Consider the following 14298-nt stretch of genomic DNA (forward strand, 5'->3'; position numbering starts at 1 on the left):
GCCCTTGGAGAGCATGCCTGGCAGGGGGGAAAGAAGCTTGGAAATCACGCCCCACAGGGTGCAGATTTCCACCTAACCTCCCTCCACAATTCAAGTCAAATCATCAACGTCGGTATTTTCCCAGGGCTCACTGCACGGCAGGCAGTGTTCTAACTACCTTGCGTGTTTTCACACATAGTTCTTGCTCAGCCTAACAAGCTGGGTGATATCTCCAGTCCTGTTTTATAGATAAGGACACTGAGAGTTGGGGCACCTGGGCGGCTCTGTCGGTTGAGCATCCGACTTCGGCTCAGGTCGTGATCTCACCGTTCGTGAGTTCGAGCCCCACGTTGGGCTCTGTGCTGACAGCTCAGAGCCTGGAACCTGCTTCGGATTCTGTGTCCCTCTCTGCCCCCTGCTCATACTCTGTCTCTCTCTCTCTCTCAAAGATTAATAAAACATTTAAAAAAATTTTTTAAATAAATGTATGTTACCAAAAAAAGATAATTAAAAGTCATACATTTAAAAAAGAACAGGGGCACCTGGGTGGCTCAGTCAGTTAAGCGTCCAATCCTTGATTTTGGCTTGGGTTGTGATCTCACGGTTCCTTAGATCGAGCCCACGTTGGGCTTCGAGCTGACAGCGCAGAGCCTGCTTGGGATTCTCTCCCTCCCTCTCTCTCTGCCCCTCCCCTGCTCACTCGAGCTCTCTCTCTCTCAAAATAAACTTTTTTTAAAAAGCAAGAATACCCAGAACACTTATGAAAAACAAAATGAAGGGGTTATGAGCCCTACCAGATGGTAAAGCATATTCAGATCCAAATACTTAAAACAGTGTGCAACAGAGCAGAACCCAGCAATACTGCATGGGACTCCTCTAGGGATTCCTCCCGCACCATAAGCCATTTAATAAATGAAGCTGATTGGAGGCTTGTGCCTTACACCAGAACCAATCCCAAGTTGATCAAAATCAGACCTGGAATAAATAAAACCAAAACAGCACAGGGGGTGGGGGACAGGGAACCAAAGGAGAATCCACACCTTTTTTTTCCCCTAAAGATTGGATTTTTAAGTAATTTCTGCACCTAACATGGGGCTTGAACTCACAACCCTGAGATCCAGGGTCAGATGCTTAACTGACTGAGCCACCCAGGCTCCTAAGGATCCCTTTTTAACATCAAGCTGGAAGGCTTTTCTAAATATGACCCCAAATCCAGAAATGATAAAGGGCGTTACGTTTTACCACATACACATAAAGCATTTTTGCCTGGTGGAACCGTTACAAGCAGATCCAAAAGGCCACAAACTGGGAGAGGTGTTTGCAACTTAACATTACAGATAAAAGGCTGGGGCGACACAAATTGGTAAGATGGAGAGGAAATGGGTCAAGGACACAAAAAGGACAGAAAAAACATTTTTAAGTGAAGGTTCCTGTAGTTTTTTAAAGTCAAGACGACCCCCCCCCCCAACACACACACACCCGGGACGCTTCCAAAAGGGGGAGGCTGCTGGGCCCCACGTCCTGGCGCCTATGCAGTACCCCGCACGGCCGGTAGGTGGCGATGCCCAGCGCTGCGCCCCCTCCCGGAGCAGGCGTGACGCGCTCGCTCGGGGTCCTGAAGCCCAGTTAGTTCCATTGCTTCCAGAGCATCTTGGCGCAGGTGCACGTGGCGTCCGTTCTAGGGCTGCGTGTGCGGCAGTGTGGACGGTATTAAACCACGGAAGCAGCTTGCCATCCACAGGGCGCTGCCACGTAGCTCCCGCGTGCATCTCAAAGGCATATCATCAAGGAGAGAAGGCAAGAGGAGAGAGCATTTAGTATGCTACGACTGTAAACAGGGGCCTGCACACCCTTATCTGCTGACACGCTAACCGCCTGTGGAGGGAAACACGCATTGCTGACCACGGTGGCTGGCTGGGCCGTAGGACAAGGTTCACCATACTTATAATGTTGTATATGTGAGTCAGGTTTTGCCTCTGCAAGCAAAAAAAAAAAAAAAAAAAAAAAAAAAAAAATCAAATGATGAAATAAACCAACAATTAGGAAAGCAGAGTCCTGTTTTCAGTAACAAGGTGGGTTCCGGCACTTGAAAGCCCTCAATGAAATGATGGGAAATCTGTGCAAAATATAAACAGATGGCCACTGGAGTGTGGCACTTCAGATGGAGAAGTGCACGTGTGCAAAAGGGCAGCCCTGAGCCGGAACCGCGGGAGCTGAATAGAGGCCTGCCGCCCTCCCTCCCGAAGGCCAGTCCCAGCTGAACTTCCCCAAGTCAAGTCCCTCCTGACTCCACAGGAGGCCTGGGAAACCATGTGTTCCTGTCACAGAAGCGGTTCCCCGGGTTCTTGGTCACAGCCCCAGGCTGTGGTCCCCACCTTGCCTTGCCAGCCTCTGGTGCCTCACACTGACCCCTCACCAGGAGCTGGGTCCCAGGGCTGTGTCTAGGCCCCCCAGGCACAGCTGGAGGCAAGGGACGGCGGGACCCGCTACCCACCGTGCTGCCTCTGAGGCCCCTCTGGACCCAGCCGGGGTGTGGGAGGTGGGACCGGGCAGAGATGCTCAGATCTGCAGGGAGGAGCCGTCAGGCAGAAAGAATGACCTGGGGGTCCTAGGAAAGAGAAGGGGTCCGTGGAGGAGGAGGAGGTGAAGTCGGTGAGGTTGGCAGGGCCCGCTTAGGACCTCCAGGTCACCCATCCAGGGGACTCCGAGGTGCACAGTTAGAAAATAGGTGTGTCGATGTTTAGGCAGGAGTTTTCCTGGCTCCAGTGGCCTTGAAGTTCGGGGGACTCCTAGCCTCGGGCAAGGCTGGATCCAGAGACTCTGAGCAAAGAGTCTGTCCAGGTTGCTTGCACTTCTCAGGGGTCGGCTTCGTTCTCAGACCAGCTCTTCCCACACCTCATTAGGGCTGCAGCAGCTGGCAGTCCGTCCCCTCCAGCGGAGCAAATGCCCCTTCCCGCTCCCTTCGGCAAAGGCCTCGAGGCCAAGGGGATCATCGTCTGAGAGACCAGGCCCGGGTGCCCCGCCAGCCCGTGGGCGGGGGAGGGAGGGTGAGGATGGAGAAAGGAGGTTCCCAAAGAGAAATGAGAGGTCACTACTCCTGGAAGTCAGAAGGGGGGGCAGGTGGGCACCACTGGGGTTTCAGCTTCAGTTGGCGTCTCTCTCACTTCAGCCTGGCTGCACCCCAGTGGCCAGCCTCCGTGCCTGCAGAGCCCAGGCTCCTTCCCCTGGTTTCCCACGAGCCTGCCCAAGAAGGTGACCCCAGGCAGAAGTGGGGGCCACCTATTCCAGCCCACCCCACCCTGCCTCTGGGGGTCCTGAAAGGTTGGTGAAAGGAAAGCTGGTGTGTGTGTGTGTGTGTGTGTGTGCTTTTGGCGGGGTGGGGGGAACTTTGAGCGATGGGCCACGTGGTCTGTGCACGGGAGGCAGGCGGGCTAAGCTGATGGATGTGCACGGGTCCTGCCCACGTGCCTTTTCTGCTGGCAGGGAGGCCACCGGAGCCACACTCAGCTACCTGGGGAGGGAGCGTGCTGACCCTCGACCTCCTCCTCCCCTCCCCTTAATGGAGCAGAGATTACAACAGGCCCAGATGCTCCCACAATCCCCATTAGCCCTTATATTTCTGGGCAGGGGGCAGCTGAAGGGGGGTTCTCATTGGAAGTTCTCAGGACTGGTGGATCCGGGATCACAGATGGACTGCCTCTGGGGGGCCAGAGGAAAGGGCCCCAATCCTTCCACTTTCCCCTCAGGCTGTGGCTGGTGGCAACACAGAGCCACGCCCTGGGACTGGGTGTCAGGCAGAGTACAGTAGCTATTCTGCTGGCCATTGGCAGGGGCAGCCATGGAGGTGGGTGTGGAGGTTGATGTGGGGTGTAGGCTGGTTGGGGGGGTGTCCCTTGTGGTCTCTGGGGACAGTTCCTTTGCTTCCAGGGCCCAGAACTTCACATGGGAAGAAAGCCTTTCTCAGGTCTGCCCTCCCCAATCCTGCTGCATCTCAACAGAACTCACACAGGGACCCGCGGGCACAGGTCTCCCCTCCCTCACTCGCTCCCCTCCCTCCCCTGCCCTCACAGTAGGCAGGATGCCCTGGACGGAGCAAATGGCCACGTGGGGGGACAGCAGAGCCTTCAGCCTCATGGTCAACCCTTCCACCTGGCCAGGAGTTGCCCTGACCAGGAAGAGCTCTGCAGTGGTGAGCCCCCAGCCTCAGAACAGGCTCAGGTCACGGCCACCAGAGTCCCCAGAGAGGCATCAGGCTGGATCTAACCAGATCTCCACCTCGCCACTTTGCAAAATGCTCAACGGCCCTCCTATTTCCGCCGGGCTCTTCTCCGTGGGGTGGACTGGCGGATTGGCTACCCGTAGGTCCTCAGGCCCAGAGATGCCATAGTAGTGGAGATTTGGGCCACTGGAGAGAATGGGGCCTCCCCCACCCCCACACTGTCGCCTGGGGCAAAGTGACTGCAGGAGCTTCAGGCTTCCATGGGAAACGGCAGCCCAAGGAGCTCGGGGTAGGGACATAGAAGTTCCTAGATCATCATCACTTTCTGCTTCCCTGTGGAAGCGCTCAAGTCCCCCACCGAGCTGGGGCAGTCTGAGCCCAGGGCCCTCCATGCCAACAAGCACCCCTCCCCAAATCTACCCACAACCCTTCCCCACGAGGTGTAGAGGCCTGGGGAGACCCTTGCAGGGTCCCAACCAGCTGGAGGGGCCTGGTGTTGGGGTCAGGGTCCTCCAGGCTGGTAATGAGGCATGCTGGGTACAGGACTTCTGACCCTCGGCCTCAGGTTTTGGTAGAGGCCTTGAGATCTAGCGCTGCCCTAGGACTTTCTGGGATGACCAGGAATTATTAAGGCTGGGGGTGGGAGTGTGGGGAGCAAGGATTCTGTGAGTGCTGCAGCCCACATAGTCCCTCCTCTCTCCCCCAGGGAGGTGTTACAGGGAACACAGGGTCCATGAGACAGTTGCCAGGGACTTCTTGTCGCCTCGCTTCCCAGGGCAGAGTAGCCCCTCAGACAGAGGTATGTCCCCTGCACCTGACGTGTTTCTGCTTCAGGTCCCTTCAGGTCAGGCGGACCCCCAGCCCTGGAGGGGCGTCCTGAGAACCGGGTCCTCTAGGCAGGGACAGCACTGAGGGGCTGCTGTCTTGGGCTGGTCCTGAAGACAAGAGTAGGAGAAGGTATGTGTCCGTCCTTCCCCGGGGATGCGCCAGGTGAACTTGTTGGGGGCTGTTCCCTTTGCCCAGCCCTGACCCCCTCCCCAGGGCATGGGGGGAGGGGGGCTAGCCCAGGGTCATGCGTGTGAAGGGAAGAGAGAAGTAGAGGACTGATTAGAGCAGGGGATGCTCTTTGATGAGAAGCTCCATTCAAGTTTTCATCAAAGGAATCCTCCTCTCTCTGGTGCCCCTCCCGCGTGGGCGCTGCCTTGTCTCTAACCCGGTGAAGTAAAGTGTCCGTCTTCGGCCCCTCCTCGTCACTGCAGGCCGACCCTTACCCTGGGTCCCCACCGCGTATCTGGGGAATGGGGCAGCCTAGGGCGGAGTGACCCGGACTCCTCAGCGTTCCACGGCGCTGCCTCCTGTCCCTGTCCGGAGGCGCTGCCAAGGGCGGTCGAAGAGCGGCTCTCGGAGGCCACCACTACCCGCCCCGTCCCCCACACCCCGGTCCCCAGAGAGCCTTCGGAGAGGCCTAGAGGGGGCGAGGAACGGGCGGAGAGCCGCTCACTCGGCGACAAAAGAAGGGACAGGCGGCGTGGACCGCGCGCGCGCGTGCGCGCGGGGCCCGTCGCATCTCACCCCGCCCCACGCGCGGGGCCGGGATCTCCAGGCCGCGCTGGCCACCCCCTCCCCTCGGCGATCCACCCTCCGGGGGCCGCGGGCCCGCGAGGGTTAAGGGGGGTGGGGCGTGGGGCGGCCCCGCCCCCGCCGCCACGCCGGGTCCGAGCGCGCACGGGGCGCGGGGGCGGGTCGGAGCGGGCGGCGGCAGCGGCGGCGGCGGAGGGCGCGGCGCGCCGGGGAGCGCGGGGAGCGGCGGCGGCGCGGCCCGCGTGACCCTCCGCCGCGCCCGTGAGCCCGCGAGCCCGCGCCCCGCCGCGCCGCCCAGCCGCAGGATGCGCGCCCCGCCGCTGCTGCTGCTGCTGGCCGCCTGCGCGCCGCCGCCCCGCGCCGCCGCCGCCGCCCCGACGCCGCCGGGCTGGGAGCCGGCGGCCGACGCGCCCTGGTGCCCCTACAAGGTGCTGCCCGAGGGCCCCGAGGCGGGCGGCGGGCGCCTGTGCTTCCGCAGCCCCGCGCGCGGCTTCCGCTGCCAGGCGCCCGGCTGCGCGGCGCACGCCTCGGCCGGCCGCTCGCTGCGCGCCAGCGTCCTGCGCAACCGCAGCGTGCTGCTGCAGTGGCGCCTGGCGCCCGCCGAGGCGCGCCGCGTGCGCGCCTTCGCGCTCAACTGCTCGTGGCGCGGCGCCTACACGCGCTTCCCGTGCGAGCGCGTGCTGCTCGGCGCCTCCTGCCGAGACTACCTGCTGCCCGACGTGCACGACGGCGTGCGCTACCGCCTGTGCCTGCAGCCGCTGCCGCTGCGCGCCGAGCCCGCCGCCGCCGCCGCCGCCGCCGCCGCCGCCGCCGCCGCCCCGGAGCCCGCCGGGCCCGCCGAGTGCGTGGAGTTCGCTGCCGAGCCGGCCGGCATGCGGGAGATCGTGGTGGCCATGACGGCGGTGGGCGGCTCCATCTGCGTCATGCTGGTGGTCATCTGCCTGCTCGTGGCCTACATCACCGAGAACCTCATGCACCCGGCTTTTGGGCGCCCCGGCCTGCGCAGGCAGCCCTGAAGCTCCGGGCGGCCCACCGGGGCTCTGCCTCCTCGAGATGGGCGCCCGCTCCCCACTCCTCGCTCCTGCTCCCTCCTTAGGATCTTCACGCAGGGCCCACCGGAGACCGGTAGGGCCTTGGAGTCATCGCACGACCTTCCTAGCCCGGCCTCTGCCTCCCAGACTCCAACTCGGGACTGACCCTTGGGCCTGCGCAGGGGTGCCAGCCTCGTCCAGGGCTCTTCCTGCTTTCCAGAGGCCTTTTTAGGGGCCACCAGGACATACAGCCCCTTCTAGCAAGAGCCATTGGCACCCCCGGGTCATCACCCTGCACCTCCAGCCTGTGCCAAGTTGGAAAAGGAACAGGCTGTCATCATCGCTTGGTCACTGTGTGCTTTGCTGGCTCGACGAGGTCCCTTGGAGCCTGTCCTCTCCCCACCTCACCCCAGTGGGCTTAGATTAGCTTCGTGCCTTAGTGTCTTTGGCCCACTGCGGAAGCCACCCACCCGTCCTGTGCTGTCTGAGGGCGTCCGGTGGCCCTGGTACTGGCCGGCTTGTGTGTGCTTCCGGCCAGGGCCCCCTGGGGAACTTACCCCCCCTTCAAGCTTTGCAGGAGCCTCAAGTGTGGGTAAGCGTTGTCCTGTGTTGTCTTCCTACTCTGGTGTGTGACACGCCGGAACCATGATGTAGCAGCAGGCAGGCCCAGCCTTTCATTGCCACGTCCAGGGGTGAGTGTCCTCTTACCTTGTGTGAAGCTGGCGGCTCTCTAGGGCTGCCCCTCATTCTGTTTTGTGGGTACTGCCTCTGTCGAGGGCTTTACGTGGTGAGTGAGGGCAAGTGGCTAGAAAGAGGGGTCTGGTTGGAAAGGACGGCGTTGTATCCAGAGGGCGGAAGAAGGGAGGCCGGCCTCGCCCAGCAGGACTTGCCTCTGTGGTCTGGGTCCCAAGCCTGGACCACAGCATGATGGACAGCACCGCCCCACCCCTTCCCTGGGTTGGCAGTCAAGAGCCAAGGACTTGGCTGGTGATGCCGCTGCCCACGGTGGATGGAAGGCCGGCCCTGCCCCTTTCTGGGAAGACGTGAACCCCCTGGCCAAGGTTGCTTCCTGAGCTGGGCACCGGGCATCCCCAGGAGGGGTGAAGCTCACTTAGCTCTCCAGGAGCCCCTGACTGTGACCACATCCTGGACCTGGCACTTCTGGAGTCACTGGGGCCAACCCCTCCCCGCCCTCACCCCAGGTCCTGGCTGGTGCCCCCACAGTGCCCGCTCCCTACCTCTCTGTCTTTGCCCTGCCTGCCCTTGGCATGGCGCTGGTCAGGTGCAAGCCTGGCGTCAATGTCTAAACGTCCATCATTTTAGACCAAAACCACTGTCTTGTGTGCTTACTGGGGAGGAGGGAGGGAAGGGTGCAGGGTGAGGGGAAGAGGTGGCTTCTCCTCCCAGTTCCAGGGCACCCTGCCCTTCCAATTTGGGGCTGAAAAAGTATCTCCTGGGCCTGTGGTATTTTGGGGGGGGGGGGGAGGTGGGTATGGCACTGTCTACACTTGGAAGTAGTCCAGTCTCACGGGTGACCCAGTTGAGCCGTGACACGTGCTAATGCAGCTCCAGGAGGGTCCTCTCCCCAGCCTGGGCCTCCCCACGCAGCGCTAGAGCCGGGGAGAGGGGGACCTGGGGGCCGCAAGTGGAACGCGCACTGGACCACCACCCATCCTCCCAACAGCCCGCCCCCTTCTTGGCTGTCCTTGAGATGCTGGAGCTGGCTGTGACCCTGAAGAGCAAAACCAGCTGGGGGCGGGCCAGGCTGTGAGGAGTGACTCATCCCTGTGGAGGGGGCAGGGTGCAGTGATGTGTCTGTCTAGACAGCTGGGGCAGGAGTGGGTTCTGCCTCTAGAAGCTTTCATTCTGACTTCCTGGGGGCCCTTTGCCTGCTGCAGCACCCCCCCCCCCCAACCGGTCATGTGCTTGGGTGTCTTCGACAGGGCAGAGGTGGGAGCCCTTGGCAGCTCTGGTCTGAAGAAGCCTGGCGTCTGCCCTCAGCTCCTGGGTGCAGTTGGGTTCCGGGACTGGAGCCACTGGGAGGCTTTGTGAGGCCTGCCCTCATCCCGTTCTCCCCCTTCCTTGGCGCTCCACCTGGTTTGGGGCCCCTTTGTGGGTTCCAGCTCATACCAGCCGGAGCCACAAGCAGGTCCCATGCGCCGCTTGGCCCGGCTGGTCAGCACTGACCTGCAGCCTTCTGCTCCGTACGGTTTCACTCTAGGGGCTCCTTGAAGGACTGGAGTCCAACTGTGGGTTTGCAGAGGCGAGCGGCCCTGCCCCGGCGCGGTCCGGTCGGCGAGCCTCGTCCTGGGGGCTGCCCCGGAGCTGGTCTGGGTGGAGCGCTCCTGCTTCTGAGTTCACCGTTATCCTCACCAGTGCTCCCTTCCCACCTGGCCCCACCGTCCTTCCAGGGGCGCAGGGGACACTCAGGCTCCTACCCCACCTGGCATCACCCCAGTCCGCCTGAAAGACTGACCGGTGTACCTTGTCCAGGGCGTCCCCTCCCCTCCATCCCTACCATCTCCTGGAGGAGACTCCCTCTCCTGCCCCCTTCTGTCTCTCTCCCTTTCCCTCTCGTGTGGCCTCTGCTCTCCTTGTGGCCACTCCAGTTCTGACTGGCCAATGGGTAGACATGCCACCCTCCTGTAATCTCCATGGCTTCCCTGTGTCCTGCAGGTGGGGTCCAGATGCCCTATTTGTCGGTTGAGACTGCCAGTCTCGCGAGTGCCCGGAGATACTTAAGCTTCTGACTTTCTGACGTGGAATATAAGTAACCGCTCTGGTCCCGAAACGCCGAAGGGCTGCCCGGCTGTCATCCTGGCCGTGCCGTCCAACAGCCGTGCGGCCGTTCAGAGCCTTGGTTTCCTCATCTATAAAATAGAGACCATCACAGAACCTAATTCACAGGCTTGTTTCAAGGCTCGCATCGCTGTCCACGCCCACTTGGAGTGCCCTCTGGGCTGAGACCCCCAGGGCTACATCCCCAGCCGAACCGCACGCGAAATGTAGACATGCGGCCCTTCTTGAAATTCCCGTTATGATGCCTTCTGTGTGCAAAATAGAACTCCTCATCCCCTGCTCAGTCGCCAAAGCTGGTTCACAGCCTTTACTTCTTGCTTAGCGGGCAGGAGTGACCCACCGTCATCCTGTGAACACGCGCTGAGTGCCCCGGGGGGCTGGCTCTGCGGCCCCTGCACCGACTGCACGACGCGGGACACGGCCCAGGCAGCAGCAGCTCGCCCCGGGGCCCGGGTTCCTCGGGCGCTGGGAGGCCATTCAGGCATCAGGCCTCACGGGAGCAGCCAGGTTTCCTCAGCACTGGCCCCCGTGAGGATGTCATACTCTCGGAGGCTGCTCAGCTCGGGGTGGGGTTGCGGGGGGCGGGGAAGGTACACACAAGACGGCAGACAGGATGAAAGGCGAATAGAGGAAAAGTCTCTTGACGGGCACATTGAGGTGCTGGCACTTCCCTGGTCATCTCAGGATTGGAGGTCAGGGCTGGTGAATCTGGTTTTCAGGGACAGTCGGGAGCTGCCGAGGACCTCGGCTTGGGGGACCAGCAGTTTGGCCCCTTCAGCCTGGGTCTATAGAGGCCGGGGACCCTGACACCCAGAGCCTCCCCAGACTCGCCACACCTCTCTGCTGCACCCATTTCGTTCCTCGCTTGTCATTTTCTGTTTAGCTTTGCTAACCTAGGCAGTTAAGATTTTTATGTTTTCTGGACTTGGCTTTTTCTGCCACGCTTCCTTTATCTGCAGGGATGTTACTATGCTTCTCGTTCTCTGCTTTTCTCACGGTAAGTCTTCCTGGGATTCAACTGCCACTCTGTTCTGTTGGTCATGTAGAACCGAGACTGGTTTCCTCAGGCTCCTCGCTGAGTGTGTGTGGGCTGAGATAGCTTTCCTGACTTCCCGACTGTGTTAACACTGTTCAACACGTGGACTCACAGAATCTGGGATCTGCCTTTTCTTTCCCCTTGTCCATTTTGGGGGGGCGGGGCACAGGGAGAGAGAGAGAATCAAGCTCCACGCTCAGCACGGAGCCAGACACCAGGCTCGATCCCATGACCCTGGGATCACGACCTGAGCCGAAACCAAGGGTCGGACGCTGAACCGACTGAGTGAGCCATTGAGGCACTGTGCCCCGTCCACTTTTATCTGGACTTTCTCATCCGTTGACCCCGGCATCTCTGTCCTGCTCAATTTGGATTCTAGTCCCACAAATTCTTCCGCGCCCATTCCCTTCTTCCCTCGTTAGCAAGCACTCTCACGTGTCCTCAGATAATCTGCTCTTTAATTTACCTCCAAGTCGTGCTGTTGATCTTTACTCTTTACCCAACTCCGCGTCTGAGATTCGTCATGTTGCAGTATGCACAGACGTCTGACAGCTTCTCTGCCGCATACGATTCCTAGTGTCCTCACCCCTCGGGAGAACACGGGTAGGTGCAATACAATCACGACGTTTCCATGCAAATCCTCAATCGTGCTCTTAAGCGGTCCCTGCCCACCCGAATACTACAAGAATACTTTCCTAGGGCGCCTGGCTGGCTCGGTCGGTATAGCATGCAACTCTTGATCTCAGGGTTGTAAGTTCAAAGGGCAAAACCCCGAAGAAGAAAGAGGACACGTAGATCTATAGCTTAGTACAGACTAGCATGTGTGAGGGAATTATGAGGCCAGCCAAAGAACCAACAAAAAGGATCAGAGGGCAAACTCCTAGAGTTCAAGCAGGGCCAGGAGCCTCTACCAACCAGCCAGAGCGCAGGCCTGCTTCCTGCGATTCAGTCACACGCACACATGCTGCCTGACGTCGCTGTGCAGCTCACTGATGCGGTTTGTTTTTATCCTTTCTTTGGTTTCAATTATAGTTTCTCTTTGTATGTGTTCAATTTCACTAACTTTCTCTTCTGTAATGTCCAATCTACCATTAATTCCACCCAGTGTATTTTTCATATAGATATTTCAACACAAACCATAAAAGAACAAATTGATAAGCATAGTTTATCAAGCTTCAGAACTTTTGTCCTTCAAAAGAAATTGATGAAAGGAGAAAATATTTCTTTTTAAATGTTTATTTTGAGAGCGAGCACAAGCAGGGGAGGGACAGGGATAGAGAGAGAATCCTAAGCAGGTTCCGCACTGTCAGCACAGAACCTGACTCGGGGCTCAATCCCACGAACCATGAGATCATGACCTGAGCTGAAACCAAGAATCAGATACAACCAGCTGAGCCACCCCGGCGCCCCGAGGGAGAAAATATGTATAAATTACATATCTGGCACATGTGTGTGTATATATATGTATAAACATAGACATAGAGCTTGAAATGTAACATGATGATAAATGTATAAATGATTTAGGCACTTCACCAAAGATGTAGAGATGGCCAACAAGCACGTTAAAATATGCTCAATTTCATTAGTCTTCAAGTAAACATACATTAAGACTACATTAACATACCATGAGATACCACCTATTAAAATGTCTAACACGAAAAAGACTAATCATATCAAGTGTTGGCAAGGTAACTCCAACACTACTGGTGGGGACGTAAAATAGCACATCCACTTTGAAAACAATCTGGCAGTTTCTTAGAAAGTTAAATATACAAACATCTGACCTAATCATCCTACTCCTAGGTATTAACCCAGGAGAAATAAAAGACTGTGTCCATACAAAGGCTCACCTATGGATGTTCAAAGCAGCTTTATCTGTAATAGCTAAAAAGTGAAAACCCAAATGTCAGCAGATGGATAAAGTGTGGCCCACACACTCAATGGAATACTGCCCCGTAATGAGAATGACCCAGGGGCGCCTGGGTGGCTCAGTCGGTGAAGCGTCCCACTTCAGCTCAGGTCACGATCTCACAGTCCGTGAGTTCGAGCCCCATGTCAGGCTCTGGGCTGATGGCTCAGAGACTGGAGCCTGCTTCCGATTCTGTGTCTCCCTCTCTCTCTGTCCCTCCCCCATCCATGCTCTCTGTCTCAAAAATAAACGTTAAAAAAAATTTAAAAAATGAATGACCCACTATTGATACATGCAACATCTCCCCTACAGGCACTCAGCAAGTGCCAATAGGGACAACAGCTCGATGTGAAGAAAAAAGCCATCTCAGCTGGAAACAGAGGTCTTAGCTCTTTAGAGCTGAGTCTGTGAATGTGGTGGGCAGAGCAGAGAGTGCTAAAAACAACGTTCAGAGTCACCAAGAACTAGTTGAATGTGGTGTTGGGAGCACAGAATGGCCGATGGGAGAAGGTGGGGGGAGTGGGGAGTAACGTTTCTTCAAGTTGGTGACATTTATCTGAATCTCAGTCCGAATCTCAGTCTGAATTTGGGGGTGGTATATGCAGAGGTATATAAGGCATGAGACAAGCAGGTTGTTGTCGTTGTTGTTGTTGTTTAGTTGTTGGGCCACTGAGTTCTAAACAGGGACCAGGAAGAAGGAGGTAAGAGAGCTTGCTACTGTCAGACCAAGTCTTTGAATTCCGGTTAGTAGGTTCTGAGCACACTAGGGAAGCCACTGAGGACTTTGGTCTTTAAAATGTAAATAACTCTCGAATTTGTTGTGAATGTAAAAGAAAGTACATGTTCATCATAAAAAACTGAATCAAAGAATTCCAAAAAATATAAAGGACATTCAAAGCACCCTTAATCCTACCACCCATAAATACCTGCCACCTCACTTTTAACATTTTGGTGCGTGTCCTTCTTATGTTCTGCATATGTTCAAATAAGTAGACAGCAGGTGGGGAAAGTGTCCTCATTCCTCCTCATTCATCCCTCAAACCCCCAAGTTCTTTTTTTTTTTAATTTTTAAAAACATTTATTCATTTTTGAGAGTGAGACAGAGCATAAGCAGGGGAGGGGCAGAGAGAGAGGGAGACACAGAATCCGAAACAGGCTCCAGGCTCTGAGCTGTCAGCACAGAGCCCGACGCGCGATTCGAACTCACGGACTGCCAGATCATGACCTGAGCCGAAGTCTGACGCTTCACCGACTGAGCCACCCAGGCACCCCAAACCCTCAAGTTCTTCCAAGTAAATGCTTCCTTGCTGCCGTCTGCCCTGTCCTCCCCCACCCCAACTATGTCCAGCAGTCCTGAGAGTCTAGGGGCCGGGTTCTCAGCTTCTGTTTTCCCTGCAGACAGCATGAGCAAGGATAGGATACTTCAGTATCGGTGACGGTGGTGCCTCACCATCTGGCTTCTGAGTTTCACACGTCCTCTCCAACAGGAAGCCTCTCTTCCACCTGCCTACGGTCACACCTACCCTTCGAATACCTAGTTCAAAAAGCCGCCACCCCCACGTCGACAGCTCCAGGCACCCCACTACCACAGCTGTTCCACTCCAGGGGGATCTCCAAGTCAACGCACAGAGTGCCCCTCCACTGCCGCCACCCTTGCATGGCCTGATTCCTCCTCTTACCCAGTGCGGCTCCCACGGGGGAGCATCGCCCTCCGTTTGCCCCCCCCCCCCCTTTGTCGTGCTCC

The 14298-nt window shown here is 57.7% G+C and overlaps 1 protein-coding gene across 1 annotated transcript; it reads left to right on the forward strand.

Annotated features, from left to right (window-relative positions):
- The first annotated feature begins 6084 nt into the window (after window positions 1-6084).
- On the forward strand, window positions 6085-8140 carry FNDC10 (fibronectin type III domain containing 10). Its single transcript, XM_047868836.1, has one exon. The coding sequence runs from the start codon at window positions 6085-6087 to the stop codon at window positions 6793-6795; it is 711 nt and encodes a 236-aa protein (XP_047724792.1). The 3' UTR covers window positions 6796-8140.
- Window positions 8141-14298: the final 6158 nt, after the last annotated feature.

Source organism: Prionailurus viverrinus, chromosome C1 (genome assembly GCF_022837055.1).
Source record: "Prionailurus viverrinus isolate Anna chromosome C1, UM_Priviv_1.0, whole genome shotgun sequence".
In the NCBI taxonomy this organism is placed as follows: domain Eukaryota; kingdom Metazoa; phylum Chordata; class Mammalia; order Carnivora; family Felidae; genus Prionailurus; species Prionailurus viverrinus.

Excerpts from the sequence above, each read along its gene's own strand:
- FNDC10 (XM_047868836.1), top strand. The coding sequence starts at position 6,085 with ATGCGCGCCCCGCCGCTGCTGCTGCTGCTGGCCGCCTGCGCGCCGCCG.